Source organism: Papio anubis, chromosome 4, assembly GCF_008728515.1.
Source record: "Papio anubis isolate 15944 chromosome 4, Panubis1.0, whole genome shotgun sequence".
NCBI lineage: Eukaryota > Metazoa > Chordata > Mammalia > Primates > Cercopithecidae > Papio > Papio anubis.
In genome coordinates this window covers 96,396,619-96,418,839 of record NC_044979.1, presented here as the reverse complement: position 1 = coordinate 96,418,839, position 22,221 = coordinate 96,396,619, and the positions used below count along the sequence as shown (strand labels likewise).

The 22,221-nt window shown below is 43.1% G+C and overlaps 1 protein-coding gene across 3 annotated transcripts in view; it reads right to left on the bottom strand.

Moving 5' to 3' along the window:
- Nucleotides 1–22,221, bottom strand: part of SNX10 (sorting nexin 10) — an 84,159-nt gene that overhangs the window by 15,155 nt on the left and 46,783 nt on the right. For 2 of the 3 annotated variants that reach the window (XM_009203198.4, XM_031665329.1), the window contains exon 2: nt 12,474–12,520. In XM_009203198.4, the coding sequence (XP_009201462.1) occupies nt 12,474–12,497 (24 nt within the window). In that variant the 5' untranslated portion in view covers nt 12,498–12,520. Of the gene's footprint in view, nt 1–1,237; nt 1,359–12,473; nt 12,521–22,221 lie in introns of all 3 variants that reach the window. The other variant, XM_009203197.4, reaches the window with a different exon arrangement.

The following is a 22,221-nucleotide window of genomic DNA, read 5'->3' as shown; positions in this document are numbered from 1 at the left end:
CACAGTGTGATAAAGCAGATTCTGCCCAGGGATGGAAACAGAAGCAAAAATCCAGATACTTTGCTCTTGGTCTATGCTTTTCACCTCCATCTCTTGTCACTGTGTATGCGGGTGTGTCTCTTAAAACTTTAAATGTACACTCAAAATTCATTGCAGCACTAAGACTCCACATATTTTTTCAATCCTGAAAATACTTAACTTGGAGTGCTAAATATCACTATTCTCTTGTGGATGACAAACTTCTTCTCTGCTCCCTGAAATGTTTCTGTGCCTGAGTGCCATCCCAGGCCGTTGTTCTCTGCACACTATTGCAATTCTAGGGTGACCTCATCCAAACACATTCAACCCCCTCGCATGGGCTGATGGTCCCCACCCAAAGCTCCATCCCAGTCCAGGCACCTCTCCCATGGATCCAGCCTCTAGCTTGATCCACCTAGAAGTCCCTTGAGCACGCCGTGCCCATACCCTTCCCACATCATCCTGCTTCCCTTCTCAGTGAAGAGCATCTCCCACCAACCCCAGCTAGAAATCCAGTTCTCCCAGACCCCTCTGTTTGACTCATTCCCCAAATCTACACAGACCAAGTCCTTCAGAGTCATTCTCCTTGGAACCACTCACAACTATTCCCTCTGCTACTGCCTTGGTTTAAGGACCTCTAGCCCAACATTAATGCAAGAACTGCTAATTTATATCTGGGCCCATATTCAGTGCATTCCCCACATGAAGACAAGAATGGCTTCAAAACACGTATCTGATGATGTTGCTTTCCTGCTGAAAATACTTCAAAGGCTGCCCCATAACCTTCAAGTTCAAACTCCTAAACTAGCACAATACAGCCTTTATTGATTTTCACTCTGCTTATTTTCAAAGGCTAAGCATAGGTCCCCCTAAGCAACATGCCACTTCACACTTTCAGCCTTCGACCAAGCTGTTCTCTCTGCCTGGACTGCTAGGCCACCCTACTGCCCTTTTTTTTTTTTTTTTTTTTTTAAATCTTCTCTTTTTTTTTTTTTAATCTTCTCTCTCTCTTTTTTTTTAATCTTCTCTTTTCTTCTACTGTTTTTTGCCAACTCCAATTCATTCTTCAAATGCAACTTGGTTCCCACTTTTTCTGGGAACCCTTCTCGGACTCACCCAGTCTGACTTATTTGACCCTCCTCTGAGCCCCTAACGTCTCTGGGATTGCCTTGGGCATAGTCCCTACTCACCATGTCCTACTGTGCTGTATTGTAATTACCTGTAGGCCTCCTCTAGCAGGTGCTAAGCTCCTGTAGGGCAGCTTAGGCTGTCTTGTAAGACTTGAATGCCTGATACATCCAATGCATTCCATTAGTATCATTTAATGAATAAATAAATGCCTGCAGGAATAAACAAACTGCTTTCAGGAAAGGAAAATCAAACTTCACTTGAAATTAAAACCTCATCTACTTGGATTCTTGGGCTCCATGAATTAATGGTAAGTTATTTAGCAGCTGGTCTAAAGTTTATTTTATTTAACAAACCCCTTCCTCTAAGGATGTGCCAATTAACAGCATAAGGATACAAGAGCAATGTTTAAGATCTGGTAGAACAAACTGTTTTCTAGCACCCTAAAGAACCCAGAAGCACCTATTTACATAGAAATAATTGAAAATCCTTCTGATAGCTTCAATAACTTAGTCCCCTAAGACTTGTACCAGGCAACAATTTGTTAGCCTAGTTGGAGCTAAAATATGTACTCGAAAGTAATAAAAGTACATTTATTTTAAAATATTCTATAATTCACATGGGTCTCCTCCTCCCCCACTCTGCAATTAGTAGGAATTAGTTAAGTTTCCCCATACTCTCAGCTACAAATAGCACACCCAGGAAGCCAAGGTTCACCTCTAATCTCTTAATTAGACGCATCCCTCATGACATTGCCCGCCATCCTTCAAAGGAATGTTGACAGGCTGTCAGCCACAGAGGACAGTTCCACAGCCCCTTACCTAGAATCATATGGATTTCCTAGGAAAATTGCTTCAGCAGCTGCAGTTAGTCAATTTAATAACCTTATTAAACACTTTAATGACTTCTTGGGCCTAACGACTATATGTAGTAGGAAAAAGCCAGGCAGAGTGGAATTAAAAATTTAGACTAACTGTCCCTACTGTTCTCCATGTGAAAACAGACTTCTAAAGAAAGACAGACTCCTAGACTCTTTGAAGATCTAATTCCTGTGTTATCCTATAATAATCACCCTTTGATTTCAATTTCCCTGTTTTTCCCCCATCCCCACACCCCAGGTTTGACCATTATCCACTTCTACCCTGTCTTTTTTTTCCCTTAGCCCTTATGTGAGATGAAACTAATAATAACAATAACTGTATTGTATTGTACCAGGGCACTCGACATGTGGCGTGCTTTGTACTGTTTCACAAATGTTTTCTTCAATCTTTACAACAACCCTCAGAGCTCAGTATATTCTCATCCTACTCTACAGATTTTTTATATGAGGATTCTAAAGCTTAAGCAACTGGCCCAAAGTCAAATGACCAGTCTGAGCTAAGTTGCAAACTCACATCTGCCTTCTTCCAAAGACTGTACTCTAAAACATGTTCCATCTAGTGATTCTTTTAGTAATAACAAATATTAGGCAATTTCCAATTTCACTGTAATTGTATTGTTTTGGAGGGGGAAGTTTTTTCTACTTTTATTAGCTAAAATACCAGTTCAGACAACATGCTCTTCTCAAACTCTGTCCTTCTGGCTTCTTAAAGCTTTGTATTTCATTTTTGTATTTCTAGCACCAAGCACGGTACTGGCACGTACTAAGTGCATATTAAATGTTTCGGAATTAACCAACTGATTTACAAGTAAGATCTTTTAAAAGACAGAGGTCCTCTATGCTGAAAATCGTAAGATGCTATTGAAAGGAATCAAAGAGACATACTATGTTCACAAATTGGAAGACCCAACATAATTAAGAGATAAATTTGCCCAAAATTGATCTGTAGGTTTAACACAATTCCTATAAAAAATATCAGCAAGATTTTTTTTGAAGACATAAATGGGCTTATTCTAAAATTTATATGGAAAGGGAAATGTCTTAGAATAGCCAAGAATTTTTTGAAAAAGAATAAAGTGGGAGGAAGCCTTCTTCCCAATGTTAAGGCTACAGTAGCAAGACAATGGAGTCCTAGAGAGGGACAGACACAGTAGATCAATGAAAGAGAACAGAAAACCCAGAGAGAGACCTACACAAATATGCCCACCTGATTTTTGACAAAGGTGCAAAAACAATTCAAAGGAGAAGGAAAAGCCTCTCAAGAAATGGTTATGGAACAACTGGACATCCATAGGCCAAGAGATGAACCTCAACCTAAAGCTTGCACCTCATACAAAAATCAACACTAACCAAACCACAGATGTAAATGTCAAACATAAAACATCAGAGAAAACTTTTAGAAAAACTTTTAGAAAAAAAAAAAAAAACATCAGGCCAGGCACAGTGGCTGATGCCTGTAATCCCAGCACTTTGGGAGGCCGAGGCGGGTGGATCATGAGGTCAGTAGATCGAGACCATCCTGGCTAACACAGTCATGCCCCATCTCTACTAAAAAATACAAAAAAATTAGCCAGGCGTGTAGTCCCAGCTACTCGGGAGGCTGAGGCAGGAGAATGGCGTGAACCTGGGAGGCGGAGCTTGCAGTGAGCCGAAATCACGCCACTGCACTCCAGCCTGGGCAACAGAGCGAGAATCCATCTTAAAAAAAAAAAAAAAAAATCTTGCAGCCTAGGACCAGGAGAAGAGTTCTTAGACTTGATCTCAAAAGGGCAATTCACATAAGGAAAAAGTGATCAATTAGGCTTCACCAAGCTAAAAATCTTTGCTCTGCAAAAGACACTGTGAAAAACGTTAAAAGAGCAAATTACAGACTGAAGAAATATTTGCAGATTACACATCCCATAAAGGACTTGCATCTAGAATACACTAAAAAAAAAAAAAAACTCTCAGACAGGCGAGGTGGCTCTCTCCTGTAATCCCAGCACTTTGGGAGGCCAAGGTGGGAGGATCACCTGAGCTCAGGAGTTCAAGACCAGCCTGGGCGACATGGTGAAACCCCATCTCTATGAAACATTTAAAAATTATTTAAAAATTAGCTGAGTGTACTGGCTCACACCTGTAGTCCCAGTTACTCAGGAAGTTGAGGTGGGAGGATTGCTTGACCCTGGCAGATGGGTGGGAGGTTGCAGTGAGCTGAGATTGCGCCACTGCACTCCAGCCTCAGCAAGAGAGACCCTGTCTCAAAACACTCATTCACTCACTCTAAAAACTTAATATTTAAAAAATAGAATTTAATTAGAAAACAGGCAAAAGACATGAAGAGGCATTTCACCCAAATAGGGCATTCAGATGGCAAACAAGCACGAGGAAAGATGTTCAACATCATTAACCATTAGGGAAATATAATTAACCCCACAATGATATATCATACATACCTATTACAGTTTCTAGGGGGATTACCACTATTTTTTATTTTAGCCATTGTGATAGGTGTGTTTTTAAAAATTTTCCATCATAGCTTAGTTTGAATCTTTGTAGCACAGTAAAGATGAGTAGGTGTTAACTGTAAAAATATTTACTTAGAGGCTGGGTGCGGTGGCTCAAGCCTGTAATCCCAGCACTTTAGGAGGCTGAGACGGGCAGATAACAAGGTCAGGAGATCGAGACCATCCTGGCTAACATGGTGAAACCCCGTCTCTACTAAAAAATACAAAAAAAAAAAAAACTAGCCGGGCGAGGTGGCGGGCGCCTGTAGTCCCAGCTACTCGGGAGGCTGAGGCAGGAGAATGGCGTAAACCTGGGAGGCGGAGCTTGCAGTGAGCTGAGATCCGGCCACTGCAGTCCAGCCTGGGCGACAGAGTGAGACTCCGTCTCAAAAAAAAAAAAAAAAAAAAAAAATTTACTTAGATTACAGAAAGATCACACAAGACGAAAGCTAATAAAGCAGAACATCTAGGCGTTAAGTGAATATTAATTTTTCATAGCTTTGATGAGAATTTTCTACCATAAAAATGCCAACTTGTCTCAGTTTGTTCTTCCTTCTTAGGATATTTTTTTCCTATTTCAAAGTAATGTTTTACATGTTCATGTATTTAAACTATTCATTCATTCACTTAAAATACATTGTATACCAACAATGCGCTAGGTACTTTTCCATAGAACTAATGGTTATAGAATTTACCAGTGTGGGCTGGGTGTGATGGCTCACGCCTGTAATCCCAGCACTTTGGGAGGCCACGGCAGGTGGATTGCCTGAGGTCAGGAGTTTGAGATGAGCCTGGCCAACATGGTGAAACACCGTCTCTACTAAAAATACAAAAATTAGCCAAGTGTGGTGGCACACACCTGTAATCCCAACTACTTCGGAGACTGAGGCAGGAGAATTGCTTGAGTCTGGGAGGCGGAGGTTGCAGCGAGCCAAGATCGTGCCACGGCACTCCAGCCTGGCCGACAGAGCAAGACTCTGACTCAAAAAAAAAAAAAAGAATTTACCAGTGTGTTAATCACCGGAGTGCTATTCAGGACCCCTATATAACAATCTCACAACTAAAATCTAGCACATTTCTTATACTATATTCTTTACAAATAACAAAATAGAAAGGCAGAAGGAATATATCAGGTAACCTTCCTTTATTTCCTAACAACAGCTGTAACAAATAAGAGACATAGGACAAGGGATATTACTTGCCACTCTACAGCATGGAGTATGTTTAAATACCATCCTCTGGTGGTACTGAATGATGATTTTTTGAAAAGCTTTTATTACTTCAGGATAAACAACTGTGGAGAGATTTAGCTAGACCTGCCTTTTACAGGACTTATAATAGTTCACAATGTTTCAAGTTTCTTTACACAAGCAGTATCCCAAATCAGTGAGAGTTACCTTTTCATATCCTGTAACACATTAGGAAAAGTGCAGGAAAAAAAACAAAAAACAAAAAACCTCCTCTTCTGCAGTAAGAAATAATTGGCATCCACAAGGATGCAATCAGCAAAATCTAGAATGTGAAAATCTTTACAAGGCAAAAGATGCAATTTCTTCCACAAATAAATTGCAAAAGGGGGAAAAGAGAGAATTAAAGACTTTAAACAATGTATCAACCAAATGCAACGTGTGGTCCTTATCTGAATCCTAATTAAATAGAGAATTAGAATAACCAAGTATATAATTTTTTTCAAAATAATCAAGGTAATTTGCACATTGAATATTTGATGATATGAAGGAATTGTTTAATTATTTAACATGTGATAATATGGTTCATTTTTTAAAAAGGTCATTTGTTAGAAATGCATACTGAAATATTTACAGATGAAATTATATAATACCTAGAATTTGTTTCCAAATAATTGACTGTGGTAGCAAGAGGAAATAGGTGGGGTGGGGATACAGCTTGGTTATGAGTTAATAATGAGTTAGTAAACTGTTGAAGCTGGTTGGTACATACATGGGGGTTCATTATATTATCATCTCTACCTTGTGTATTTTTTTGTTTCGGGGATTTAAGAGGCGAGGTCTCACTCCGTTGCACAGGGTGGAATGCAGTGGCTATTCACGATCGCTCACTGCAGCCTCGAACTCCTGGGCTCAAGTGATCTTCCCGCCTTGGCCAAGTTGCTGGAATTACATGCATGCACCAACACACCAAGTTTTGTGCAATTTTTTAACACAAACGGGAGCGTAACCTACATTTATAAATACTATTTTGTTTATTGGTTTGTTCACTGCACAGTCTTTCAGAAATCTTTTTATGTGAGCATATATATGTCAATGATACTTGTTTTAATATAAACCTTTTATTTTAAACAGTTTTAGATATAGAGAAATTATGAAAATAGTACAGAGTGGTCCTATACATCCCATACCCAGGTTCCCCTATTATTAACATTTTATATCAGCATGCTGCATTTGTAACAATTCATTAATCAACACTGACATGTTATTATTAACTGAAGTCCATACTTCATTAAGATTGCTGGTTGGGCACGGTGGCTCACGCCTGTAATCCCAGCACTTTGGGAGGTTGAGGCAGGCAGATCCCTCACGAGGTCAGGAGATCATGACCATTCTGGCTAACACAGTGAAACCCCGTCTCTACTAAAAATACAAAAAATTAGCCGGGCACGGTGGCAGGCGCCTGTAGTCCCAGCTACTCAGGAGGCTGAGGCAGGAGAATGGCATGAACCTGGGAGGCGGAGCTTGCAGGGAGCCCAGATTGCGCCACTGCACTCTAGACTGGGCGACAGGGCAAGACTCGTTCTCAAAAAAAAAAAAAAAAGGTTGATTTAATTTTCACCTAATGTCATTTATCTGTTCCAAGATCCCACCTGAGATACATTATATTTGGTCATTGTGTTTCCTTGGGCTCCTCTTGGCTGTGACAGTTTCTCAGGCGTTCCTTATTTTTCATGACCTTGACAATTTGAGAAGCCCTGGTAGGTATTTTGCAGAATGTCTCTAATTGGGATTTGTTTCATGTTTGTCTCATGATTGTCTCATGATTAGATTGGTGTTACAGGTTTTCAGAAGGAAAGCTACCTATTTCAAAAGGTAAAATGCCATTTTTATCATTTCCAGGGTATATGCTATCAACATAACATCACTGTGAGTGTTACCAGTGATCACCTGGCTGAGGAAGTGTTTGTCCGATTTCTTCACTGTAAAGTTACTCTTTTTTCATTTCTTAACAAATGTGAAGATGAATTTATGTTTACTAATTCTTTCCTTTTCTAAGACACTTCTAATTTAAACAGAGCTGGTGAAGTATTTCTTGAAATGTGTTAGAACACTAAGCTGGAAGAGTGAGATATTAAACTATAAATTCTGTATGATCTCAATTTTCTAAAAATGACATATACATATGTATAGAAAAAGACTAGAAAGAAATAGCTCAAAGTTTTATTTTTTCCTGTATACTTTTCCAAAAATGTTCTGCAGTGAACAATTATTTTAAAATCTGGAAGAAGAGTTAAGAAAAAAAAAAAAAAAAAGGAAGGAAGATCTTTCTCTGGGACAGGCTCAGAAAAAAATACCAGAGTCCTCACAGTAACTATAACACAAATGTAGTGCTCAGAAATGATAGCAGCCTTCTCTGAAACCTGGTGTGTATGTGTGAAGACAATATTCCCAGCTGCTTGTCTTTGCTTACAGAAGACTGTAAATTGCCTCTTATAGAAACCTAACTATTTTTTCAAATAGGAACACTTAATAACTGAGTATAATAGAGACTGAGAAAAATGGAGGCGGGGGATTGGAGGGGAAAAAAGGGAGAAAGAAGAAACGAGGGAGAGAGGAACAAATTTAGGTGTTGGGGAGTGGGAAAATGTTCTGTCTTGTTGCTTCCCATCAAAGTACCCAGCATCACAGGATCCTAGATAATATTATTTATTTGTTAATGATATCATCAGTTCCAGCCCAGTCGGTTTCCAGTCAGTTTCCCAATATCAAAAACATGCTTTCCTAGAGCAAGTCCAGAATATGCCCATGGGTCAGCATAAGCGTATCTTGGACATATTAATATTAACCTTAGGGGCTGCTCATCCAAAATGGCAACACATCCCTCCCTGCTGGCTCTCCCCATAGTGCCCCATCTCCTCCCTCAGTGGTGGAGTCCTCATGGTTTGTGCAACTCTCCAGGGCCCACTTCGGCCTGCCCTACTCAGGATATTCCCTGCCAAAGAACTGATGGATGTATCATCGCTAAAATGTCAATAACGGGTAGTTGTCTAGAAGCTGCTGTTATACCTAGTGTGAAGTATGTGCATTTGGGAAGGGGAAAAGCACTTATCCTAAAGGGATAAATCTCTAAAAGTAGAATGCAGCCATCATGATCCAGGAAAGCAGGGGAGATATGCATGCATGCACACATACATTCAAAAGGGTTGTTTCAGCCCACACTTCAGGTCACATCACACAGGGAGGAACAGTCTAGTTACACCAACTGAGCCCTGTGCCAAGGAAAGAGCCCAGTGCCCTTATGGAGGAGGGAGCAGGTGCTTGGGCAAGAATGTCCGACTCCATGAAAGGGACTGTGTGCAGCTGGATCAAATGCTCACTCATACACCCGGCAAGATGAGTTCAGCAAGGCTGAGGCAAGCATCCTGAGTAGTACAGAAAAATCAAACAGCTCACTCTGGACATTCAAATATAAAAAGAACAAAAATGCCTAGCTCCACAAAAGACACTGTCTGAAATACGTTTCCTGTCACAGCCACCTGCCTTTCCATTTGGAGTCTGGGTTCTGTCTCATTAAACAGAAGAGTTGATTCAGTTGGGTCCATCTAATTATTCTTATTAAAATATGTAACCATAATATTTTAATTGTAAATTAAAGTTGCATGCATGAATGAATCTGAATTCATTTTAATTTCACAATGGCCCAATGCCAAGGCCTTTTTATGGAGAAGATCCATCAGCTCGGATACTGCTCTCCTGGGAATTCAAACCACTGTGCAAATGGAACATGTTTAACTAACAAGGGAGATTCTCACTCCCTTTTCTCCTCTTTCTAGATTTATTACAGTCATAAAGCTGTTTTAACAAGAGAGACTACATTTGATTCCTCACCCCCAAAATGTGTAAAAGAAAAAAACAAAACTAAAATTTAAGGTGAGTACTACCACTTAGATAGAACCAAGATGTCACTCCCAGGCTGTATGAATCTTGTTACAAGAATGGTAAATAAATCTCAATTCACGTGCCAACCTCATATTAATTAGTAATGTTTGCAGTGGGTGCTGAGAGGAAAGTGCTTCCATACTCAGTGTACCCTTGGTCGAGATTCCAAAACAATCAGTCATACTGCATTTGGTCCTTACACATTCGATTAGGTGGAACCTGAATTACTTTCCACTAAACAACCAGACACTAGGTACTGAAAAGCTTGACCTAAACCTTCTCTATTCCTAACTGGCATTGACTACAGGATACTGCTGGGAGGTGATTAGATGAAAATATCTTTTACAGTTAAAGGTTTAGAAAGCTTCTTCTTGACTTCTAAGCTGATGCCTGAAGGATAAGGAGAAGTCAGCCAGTCAACACAGTATGAAGGCTAGGGGAAAAGATCATTCCAGGCAGTGGAAAAAAAATCTGTAAAAGTCCATGGGGGTCAGAGTGCATGGAACATTCAAGGCTCTAAAATAAGCTCTGAAATAAGGAAGAAGAAGTGCACTGGAGTGGCATGTGGGGCACAGGAAAGAAGTCTGGAGAAAGGTTTGGATCCTGCAGAGTGCTAGAGACCACATGCAGGTGGTTTTGACTTTGTTCTAAGAGCAATGGATTTGAAGCCAGGCGATCATTCTAGCTACACCAAGTGACTCTGCACACTGTCACACATGGGTGCTGGGAGGATAACTCCGCCCGTGACTCCTTCAGGAGGATGACCAGAAGCTCTGCCCTTGGACCCCACCTGACTGCCCGTGCGTCCAGCTCTTGCTTTGGCTGGTTCTCGTTTGTGTTCTTTCTCTATAACAAGCAGCATCTGTGAGGTTAACAGCTCTTGAGTTCTGTGAGTTTTTCTTGTGAATTATTAAACTTGAAGGTGGTTCACGAAAGCCCCAAACTTGCAACTGGTGTTGGAGGCGAGGGCAATCCTGAGGCAACTATGCCCTTAACCTTGCAGTTTCATTAACTTCATGGGCGGGTATTTCCCGGAGCAAGCAGCTTGGTCTCAGTATTACTTAAAATGAGATGGAAAAAAGCATGCCTGGTATAGGTATTGTGTAAGGTCCCTCTAGGGGTGGAAGTGAGGGGGACTGACTGGAAAGGGGCACGGGGTACCTTCTGGGGAGCCAGAAACATCTATACTTTGATCTGAGTGGTAGTTACACAGGTATATAAAAATCCATTTAGGCCATGCTCAGTGGCTCATGCCTGTAATCCCAGCTCTTTGGGAGGCTGAGGCAGGAGGATCACTTAAAGCCAGAAGTTCAAGACCAATCTAGGCAACAAGGAGAGACCCTGTCTCTATTAAAACAAAAAAACAAAAATCCATTGAGCTACATACATAAGATTGGGACACTTTATGCATTTTACTGTACATATTATAGCCCAGTCTTTTTTCGTTTTTTGTGTGTTTTTTCTGAGACAGAGTCTCGCTTTGTCACCCAGGCTGGAGTGCAGTGGCATGATCTCAGCTCATTGCAACCTCCACCTCCCAGGTTCAAGAGATTCTTGTGCCTCAGCCTCCCAAGTAGCTGGAACTACAGACGCGTGCCACTACGCCCAGCTAATTTTGGTATTTTTAGTAGAGATGGGGTTTCCCCATGTTGGACAGGCTGCTCTCAAACTCCTGACCTCAAGTAATCCAACCACGTTGGCCTCCCAAAGTGCTGGGATTACAGGCGTGAGTCACGGTGCCCAGACAATTATTTTGGTTTTTGGTTTTTGGTTTGAGACAGGGTCTTGCTCTGTCGCCGGGGCTGAAATGCGGAGGCGTGATCTTGGCTCACTGCAACCTCTGGCTCCCAGGCTCAAGGGATCCTCCCACCTCAGCCTCCTGAGTACGTAGGACCACAGGTACAGGCCACCATGCCCATCTAGCCCAATTTTTAAAAGTTAAAAAACAAACCAAAACACTGCCTTTGAAAACCGGGAAGCCCAGCCTAGAGTTAAGGGATGCAAGCAGGCTGGACTGCTGAGAAGAACCTGAAGCCAAAGATAAGGCTGAAATTAAAGATGTGAGAGCTAGCAAAGGACTTTCTGGAAAGATTCTCTGAAATAAATTGTTTCGTGCTTTCAACTTGGGCACGGTGAGCTAGGACCATGTTACTGTGTGAATGTGTGACTCGTGTGCAAATGTGTGCACACTCCCTAGACAGGCCCCTGTGCTGCTTCTCCACTTCATCAGCCTCACCAAGTGATAATGTGCACTGCACCACAGCAGGCAGGGCAACAGGTACTGCCAAAGGAGGGACATCAGCTGGGGCTGGCATGATGGCTGTCCTACCCTCCTCCCAGTCAGGGAGAGGCTCAGGGGGCTAGCATGGAGGCCTGGGAAGCCAGGCTGCAGGCAGAAGGGCCAGTCTTGCCTGTGTTGTATGAAACCAAGCCCAGGCAACAAGTGGGGCAAACCTGAAACTAATGGCAGAAATTCCCCTGGGCTGCTACCTGAAGGGAGGAGAATTCAGGGATGAGTCAATGGAGTAGAAAAGCAGGAAGGCAGACTGGATGGAGACGGCTCCAAGCAAGGGGTGGGAGGCAGAGCCTGGGCGAATTCTGAGTCACGAGCTGTGGGTGGGAATGTGCTCCACAGCTGAGTCACTGGAACCCAAAATGAAGGCCATGCAGGCACCAGTGGTGGGAGTGGAGGAGCAGGTACAGGAGGGTGGGCCTTTGTTCTTTCATGAAACCTCCTCTAGCAACCCATGGGTTTATAGTTCGCGAATGAAGAACTAACCCGTGTGAGTCAAAACATGTGGGTTATTTATTTTTGGATTTGTGATGACATACCTCTTTCTGTTGTTCCGGAAACATCTTCAGCACAGGACACGATCAATCTGAAAAATAAGATATCCACAATGGGTGATTTGCAACCTCCAAACTGGAGTGGATCCGCCGCTCATGGCCTCCCACCCAAATCCCCTGACAGAGCCCCCCGCCCCACAGTCCCTGACACGTGAGCCTCTGCTGCTCCCACGCTGCCCTCTCCTGTTGGCAGGACCAAGGTGCACATCAGTCCACACCAGGGATGAGGAGTCTGGACCCCAACAAGTCCAAGGCAGCTGGATGACGACAGACCTTCAAACTGCAAGGCCAGCCAGTCAGGCGGAGGCTGGAGCCTTAGCAAATCAGGAAGGAAGCTAGAGATGCTGGGGAGCAGAAGCCATGCGCAGGGGGATGCTGGCTGGAAAAGACGCCCAGAGAGATCCACCACCAGAGGCAGCCCTGACGCTTTTACTGGAAGCTCAAACCTTCTGGGACCAGACCCTTCCTGTGACATTTAAATTATTCCAGAGGTCACACAAGAGATGGCATGGCCCTCAGCGGGAGAAAGTCAGGACCTTGACTCTGAGCTTCCGAGCAGTGCAGCCAGCCTGTCGTTTGACACCAGGCCCTGCATGTCTCTGGGGTTGTCAATTGTTCTTTAAACCCACTTGGTATGTAAGCTCATTAGATTTAACACCTGCTCCCTGCCAAAAACAAAAGGCAAATTTAAATCCCCTGCCTATATCCACACATATGTATTCTTACAACTGAGGGCGACTATGACTGCAGGTCCACTATTTGTCTTCACTTTGATAATATTAGCATGTGTCTGAACCCACTTTCCAGGTCCATATTATCCCCCACACGTATTCCCAGAGTCTCTATACTCATGTTTCTGGCACCATAGGGAACACAGGGAAGCAAGAACACAAGCTCTGCCTCCAGGGCCCTGTGGAGGTACAGACGAGAGACCCCACAGAGCCTCTGGAAGGGGAGAGTGAGCCACACCCAGGCAGCAGCAGGAAGCTTTCCAAGAACGTCCCTTTCCCCTAGAGCAGTCAGAGGACACATGAGAGGGAAGGAGAGAGCAGGGGATCTCAGTGTTCAAGGAAGAAAAGCAGGACCTCCAAGGGAGCAACACCACCACCCACAGAGCCTGGTGAAAAGCGTGCCCTATGGTCCAGAGATTGTGACCAGGCCAGATCAGCGGGGGGACAGGGTTCTCAGAGGGTGCAGTCGCGTGGAATCGTGGCTGCCATAAAGATATGTCCATGTCCCGATCCACAGAACCTGTGAATGTGACTTTATTTGAAAAAAGGGTCTTTGCAGATATAATTAAGTTAAGAATCTCAAGGTAAGATCATCCTGAATGACTGGAGTGAACCCTAAATCTGATGGCAAGTGCCCATATAAGACAAAGAGAGGAGACACACACACAGAAGAACATGCGAAGACAAAGACGGAGGAGGGAGAGGGATGCAGCCCCCAGCCACAGAGCCCCTGGGGCTGGAAGAAGCAAGGCAGGATTCTCCCCTAGGGCCTCTGCAGGGGAGCACGGCTCTGCTGCCACCTGGATTTTGGACTTCCAGCATCCCAAATTGTAAGAGGTTCCAAATATCAAATTTGTGGTAATTTATTGCCGCAGCTGTAAGAAGCTAGTCAAGAGGGGACTGGTGGAGATTAGGTTGGAAAGACAGACTGGGGTTGGAACTGGAGATTCTGTTTGGTCACTCTTCATGGAGCTCCTGCTACGTGCCATGAGCTGGGGTGGAAGCGGGACACACGGTAGAGTACACAGCAGGCTTGGAGCTGTTGAGGCGACTTCCTAATTATAACGTGGAAATGACAGGAAAGGACGCCGTGTGATAGGAATGGAAAAACACACAACAGGGCTAAACCTGGAGGACATAGGCCAAATGAAATAAGTCAGTCACATAAAGACAGACACCGTATGATTCCACTTGTATGAAGTACCAAGGGCAGTCACATTCAGAGGCAAAGGCCGGGTGCGGTGGCTCACACCTGTAATCCCAGCACTTTGGTCGGCCAAGGCAAGCAGATCGCCTACCTGAGGTCAGGAGTTCAAGACCACCAGCCCGGCCAACAGGGCAAAACCCCATCTCTACCACAAATAAAAACTTATCCAGGTATGGTGGCACGCCCGTGGTCCCAGCTCCTCAGGAGGCTGAGGTAGAAGGATCACTTGAGCCTGGGAGGCAAAAGTTGCAGTTAGCTGAGATTGTGCTACTGTACTCCAACTTGAGTGACAGACCCCATCTCAAAAAAAAAAAAATTCAGAGACAGAAAGTAGAAGGGTGGCTGCCAAGTATGGGAGGGAGAGGGGGTGGGGGGCAGCTGAGTGAGTACAGAGCTTCAGTTGTGCAAGATGAAAAGAGTTCAGGAGATCAACTGCACAACAATGTGAGCATCCTTCACACCACTGAACTGTACACCTAGAAATGGACCAGATGGTACATTTTAGGTCGTGTGTTTTTTACAACTTAAAACAAAATTTTAAAGAATGGAGGGACTAAGTGGGGGTGGAGAGGGTTTACTGAGAAAATGGCACTTCCGCTGAGGCCTAAAGGATGGTGTGAGATAGCCAGGAAAGCAAAAGAAAAAAGGCCCTCTACACAGAAGGCCTGGGTCGTGCCAAGGGGAGGAGGCCAGGAGGAGGAGTGGTTCAAGTCTGGTTATCATGGGATTCCTGCACCAGAGCCAAGTTAGCTGGTGAGTTCCACCATCTCAGGATCTGGCCATGCTTCCCGCACACGTCGCATGCTCCACACGGCTGAACCTCTGCCCTCATACTTTCACCCTTTCCAGCCACCAGCAAACTCCCGCTCCTCTGCCAGGATTCTGCAAGGAAATCACTTCCCAGGCTCTCTGCCCCGTTACACAACCGCGTGCTGTGCAGTCCCCTGGTGCCATTAACCTCGCTTGCATCACGATGTTTAGATACCCTCTGTCTCTCCTATTTGACTGAATTTCTCCAACAGGGTATAGCTGTGTTTCCTTGTGTAATTAAACTCCACAACTGTCCTATGAGGATTTGAATATCCCCACTTCCCAAGTAAGAAAGCGGAAGGTCAGAGGGGTTAAGGTGCCCAAGGTCACACTATGAAAGAGTGTGAAAGCTCAAGTTCCACTGCAACCAAAGCCAGTCTGCTTCCCTAGGGTGGCCTTCCAATGCCACAAGCTGCCTCCAAGGCTCTGTAATGTGAACAAATGGTTCAAAGTTGGGGTCTTAATTTTCCCCAAAGGGCTTGAGCTTTTCCCAGCCAGGCAGAACTTTGCACTTCTATCTAATAGGAGTCTGATAATTGGCCACTTTAAGATGCTACAGACCAAGTCCAACTATGAAGTAGGAAACTGGCCCCAGTGGCTCACACCTGTAATCTCAGCACTTTGGGAGGATGAGGTGGGCAGATCGCTTGAGCCCAGGAGTTCAAGACCAGCCTGGATAACCTGGCAAAATGCTGTCTGTACAAAAAATACAAAAATTAGCTGGGCATGGTAGCATGCGCCTGTGGTCCCAGCTACTTGGGAGGCTGAGGTGGGAGGGCTGCTTGAGCCCAGGAGGTCAAGGCTGTGGTGAGCCATGATCATGCCACTGCACTCCAGCCTGGGTGACAGTAAGACCCTGTCTCAAAATATAAAAGTAAAATAAAATAAAAAAGAAAACAGGAAACTTGAGAAAGTTGAAAGCAGTTTTAACCAGTTTCAACAAGTTGTTCCAAAACATCACAGTGAACTATCACGGTCAACCTCTAATACTGTAAATCTGTACAGTGAAAATGGTGGTGGGCAGGGGGAGATCATTTCATTTTCTAACCTCTATACACTTCCATATTGTCTGAATTTTTCTAGTAACACATTAAACTTTTTAAAGTAATAATTATTTTAAATACAGTAAATAGCATAATGCTCTCAGAATAAATAATAATTTTGACATAAATTATTTTTATTTCATGTAAAATAAATAGCAAATTCACATGTATTAAAAGATGCTACCTTTATAACACAAGAAAAAGTATCATTTGGTACTAGACCTTGCCATGGCATTTACTGGTGGGGAGAAGGAAATTCAATGATAGCACAATTGTATGGTTTGAGATAAAAGGGCAACTGTCTATAATTTAGCAAACCAAAGCTGCCAATCAAAAATTGCTCCCTGAGGCCAGGCGCAGTGGCTCACTCCTGTAATCCCAACACTTTGGGAGGCTGAGGTGGCCAGATCACCTGAAGTCAGGAGTCTGAGACCAGCCTGGCAAACATGGTGAAACCCCGTCTCTACTAAAAATACAAAAATCAGCCAGGTGTGGTGGCGCATGCCTGTAATCCCAGCTACTCGGGAGGCTGAGGCAGGAGAATCCCTTGAACTTCGGAGGTGGAGGTTGCAGTGAGCCGAGATCGTGCCACTGCACTCCAGCCTTGGCAACAAGAGCGAGATGCATCAAAAGGAAAGAAGGAAGGGAGAGAGGGAGGGAGGGAGGAAGAAAGAAAAGAAAGAAATTGCTCCCTGACAAAACTATGCCCTTTAGGTGAGTTGGAAAATTTTAGATTCATATAGATAGATTTCCAAACTCCCCGGACTAGCTTATGCATCTGTCATAATAATGCACATAGAGGGCTGGGTGTGGTGGCTCACGCCTGTATTCCCAGCACTTTGGGAGGCTGAAGTAGGTGGATCATTTGAGGTCAGGAGTTCAAGACCAGCCTGACCAATATGGTGAAACCCTGTTTCTACTGAAAATACAAAAATTAGCTGGACATGGTGGCATACACAGCTACTCGGGAGGCTGAGACAGGAGAACTGCTTGAACCCGGGAAGCCAAGGTTGCAGTAAGCCAAGATCGCGCCACTGCATTCCGACCTGGTCAACAGAGCAAGACTCCATCTCAAAAAACAAAAAAAAATGCACATAGAGAATTCTTGTCTCACTGAAAGACTGTTATGCCAAGTCTGGATATCTGCCTCCCGGTGATAGGCTGTCTCCAGAGTATTCTCTCTCTCCTCCACCAATGAAGAACCCCCATCACACCTAGATGGCCACCCATTCTCCTTCTCTCTTACCTTCATTGTAAGAATTATTATTTTTATTTTATTTCATTTTTTTAGAGACCGGGTCTCATTGTCACTCAGGCTGGTGTGCAGTGGCACAATTACAGCTCACTATTGCCTCAGATTCCTAGGCTCAAGTGATCCTCCCACCTCAGCCTCCCTAGCAGCTGAGACTACAGGAACAAGCCACCTTGCCTAATTTTTTACATTTTTGTAGAGACAGGATATCCCTATGTTGCTCAGGCTGGTCTCAAACTCCTGGCCTCAAGCCATCCTCTTGCCTCAGCCTCCCAAAGTGCTCGAAAACAGGTATGAGTCACCGCACTCTGCCCATTCCAAGAATTATTAAATCTCACTATCAAGCTGGGTGTGGCTTGGTTTCCACATTATTTGAATTTTTCGTTTAAAAACAAAAAATCAGCCAGGGATGGTGGTGCACACCTGTAGTCCTAATGACTCAGGAGGCTAAGGTGGGAGGATCCCTTCAGCCTAGGTTAGGCTGCAGTGAGCTGTTTGCACCACTACACTCCAGCCTAGATAACACAGCGAGACTCTGTCTCTAAAATAAACAAATGAAAAAAGATAAAATCTCACAACCATATCAAACAACAGGAATGATTTCTCAAACCTGCTGGCAACATTACAGCTGGATACACACAGGCAGCAGACACATGGGTTATCCCCTTCCTGGGAAACATGGCAGTTCTGAAGACTCATCTAAGAGACTCGTGTGTCTCTTCACAACCCCACTGCCCTGAGAGCACGGTACACAGATCTGCCCAAACCAAAAACTCGAGGAGAAAGCTTCTTCTATTTTCTACCCTAGAATATTTTTTCTATAAAATGCAAAATGTCTATGAAGCAAAGATAAAATTCTATAAAGCACCACTCGGCAATCTTTTTGTGTAGAGGGTCAGACGGTAAATATTTGAGGCTTTGAAAGCCACAGGGTCTCTGCACCTCTGACTCAAGTCTGCAGTGCATAGTGAAAAGGCACTCACAGATGCCTAACTGAATGAACATGGTTGGGTTCCAGTTAAACTTTATCTACAAAAACCGGTGGCAGTAGTTTGCAGACCCCCACTACAGAGCAAGCCATTACTGTGCCTTCAATACTTACATACTATATCTTAATAATACCTTTCTGAGGTCAACAGGCCAAAACATTTGCAATAGTAGGCTTGGTCTATATGCCTATGGGAGATCTCACTGATAAGTAAACTACTGACCAAAAGTTTGTGGACTATCCAGGTGAAGAGAAAGGATCACATATTTTTTCAAATGGTGAAATAAGAAATAACAAGTATGGTTCATATCATGATTTAAAATAAAAATGGCAAAGACTTTTTCTAAATCTTTAGATCAGGTGCTCCCTGATTCACGAATCACTAATAAAAGCCAATTTAATTTTTAAACAAAATTTTTTGTAACTTCTTCTTTTGACAGGATCAAAGTCTCAGAACCAACTGTTTATTTAAAAAAAAAAAATTCGGCCAGGTACGGTGGCTCACGCCTGTAATTCCAGTACTTTGGGAGGCCGAGGCAGGTAGATCACAAGGTCAGGAGTTTGACACCAGCCTGGCCAATATGGTGAAACCCTGCTTCTACTAAAAATACAAAAATTAGCCAGGCATGGTGGTGGGCACCTGTAATCCCAGCTACTCAGGAGGCTGAGGCAGGAGAATCGCTTAAAGCTGGGAGGCGGAGGTTGCAGTGAGCTGAGATCGTGCCACTGCACTCCAGACTGAGTGACAGAGTGACACTCCATCAAAAAAAAAAAAAAAAAAAGATCAAGCTCAACAACAACAATGAAAACTACCTGTACCCTAAATGCCTGACTTCACCACTGTGCAACCTGGCATGTAACAAAATTGCACTTGAACCCCATAAATTTGTACAAATAAAAAATCTGATTTAAAAAATATGCAAGACCGGGCACATGCCTGTAATCCCAGCACTTTGGGATGCTGAGGTGGGAGGATCACTTGAGCTCAAAGTTTGAGACCAATCTGGACAGCATGGCGAAATCCTGAAACCGACTCTGCAAAATTATAACTGAGGAAATTATGGCAGTGAAAGAAATCAGACCTAACTGACTCCATCTTGCTTATAATCCTTAAGATGTCCTTGTTCATTCCTGGGCATAAAGCTGAACTAACTATGGGAAGGAAATCAATTCATGGTTTGACTCTGAAATAAAATTGATAACAGCCCTTTCCCGAAAAGACCCCTTTCTTGCCTGGGTTCCAGTCTGCCTTGGCAGGACTAACAAACTAGCTACAAGATTAGAAATTACAATTTAGGGGTCATGTAGTCTGGCTCCAAGGGTCTGAATCTTCCCAAATTGCTCCTGGGGATAACACAGTTATTGTAAAACCTAAGATCCGTGCTTTAGATATTTAGCAGTCCCTGCAACTGCACTCGAAGGATCAGCTGATACCACCCAGAGTAGTAATCTGGCTCAACCAGTTCTGCCATCCCACCTAGGCACAGAAGACAGCAAGAAAACCTCATTTTGACCCTGCTATGATTCCATCTCCGACCTGACCAATCAGCACTCCCTACTTCCTAAGCTCCTACCCACCAAATTGTCTTTAAAAACTCTGATCCAGCTGGGAGCGGTGGCTCACGCCTGTAATCCTAGCACTTTGGGAGGCCGAGGCTGGCAGATCACGAGGTCAGAGATCGAGACCATCCTGGCTAATATGGTGAAACCCTGTCTCTACTAAAAACACAAAAAATTAGCCAGGTGTGGTGGTGGGTGCCTGTAGTCCCAGCTACTCAAGAGGCTGAGGCAGGAGAATGGCATGAACAGAGATTGCACCACTGCACTCCAGCCTGGACAACAGAGCGAGACTCAGTCTCAAAAAAAAAAAAAAGAAAAGAAATAAAACAACAACAACTCTGGTCTCCCACACAGCGGGGTCTGTGTAAATTACTCTTTTGCCATTGCAATTCCCGTCTTGATAAATTGGCTCTGTCTAGGCAGCAGGCAAGGTGAACTCATTGGGAGGTTACAATTCCACCTCTACAAAATACACAAAAATTAGCCAGACATGGTAACACGTGCCTGAAGTCCTGGCCACTCGGGAGGCTGGTGTGGCAGAGCTGCTTGGGCCAGGGAGACAGAGGTTGCAGTGAGCCAAGATCATGCCACTGCACTCCAGCCTGGGTGACAGAGTGAGACTCTGTCTCACCAAAAAAAAAAGAAAAAAAGTACAAAGAAATTGATAGACATTTCTCCAAAGATGACATGCAAATGGCCAATAAACATATGAAAACATGCTCAACATCACTAATCCACAATGAGAAATCAACTCACACCCATTAGGATAGCTACATTAGGATACATCCAAGAAACAAACAAACAAAAAAAAACAAAAAAGCACTGATGAGGATGTGGAGAAATCAGAACGCTTCTGTTGGCAGCAATGTAAAATGGTGCAGCTGCTACGGAAAACAGTATAGCCGTTCCTCAAAAAATTACAAACAGAAAACTACCACATGATCCAGGAATCCCACTTCCAGATATCCATCCAAAAGAACGGAAAGCAGGCTCTCAAAGAGCTATTTGTGGGTCCACATCCACAGCAGTATTATTCACAATAGCCAAGAGGTGGAAGTAACCTAAGTGTCCATCAATGAAATGTAATGGATGAGCAAAACGTGGTCTCTCCATACAATGGGTCCCATTCAACCTTAAAAAGGAAGGAAATTCTGCCACATGCTACAAAGGAGCATGAACCTTAAGGACATTATGCTAAATGAAATAATCCAATCATAAAAAGACAAATCCTTTATTATTCCACTTACATGAGGTTTTCAAGGAAATTAAATTCATAGAGACAGAAAGTAGAATGGTGGTTGCCAAGGGCTAGAGGAAAGGGGAAATGGAGCATTTAAGGGGGAAATAGAACATTCTTGTGTACTGATACAGAGTTTCAGTTTGTGAATGAAAAAGATCTAAAGATCTGTTGTACAACAATGTGAATACGCTTAACGCTACTGAAGTGTACATTTAAAAACTGGTAAGATCTATACACTAGTACCATGTGAAAAAATAGTAAAAATGGGTAAGACTGCAAATTTCATGTGTTTCTTACCACAATTAAAAATAAAGTTTTTCAAAGAAGGTCAATAATCTACTTAAATGTTTAATCTTGCTATTAACAGAAGTGCAAATAAAAACAAGTACCGTATTTTTTTCTTTAAAATTAGAAATTTATTTAATCATATCCACTGCTGGCAAGGATCATGAGAAATGGGAACTAACTACTGTTGGTAGGCATGTGAGCTATTTCAATATTTCTGAAAGATAATTTGGTCATATATTTCAAAAGCAACAATATAAATTGTTTATATTCTTTAACTCAATAATTTGACCTCTGGGAACTCAACCTAAAAAAAATCAGTGCTACATGTGCAAAATATTTGTACAGGAAAGAATGTTCAAAATGTAGTTTTTTTAAGAAACAATCAAAGAAAATGGAACCCTGAACATCCATAAGCAGAGTCAAAAACAATGAATTATGTTCCATCTGCATAACAGACTACATCATAGCCATTATAAATTGTTATAAAAGAATATTAAATGATCGGGGCTGTTCAAACAGTATTGTTGATTTTTTGTTGTTATTTTTTGAGACAGTCTCGCTCTGTCGCCCAGGCTGGAGTGCTGTGGCACAATCTCAGCTCACTGCAACCTTCA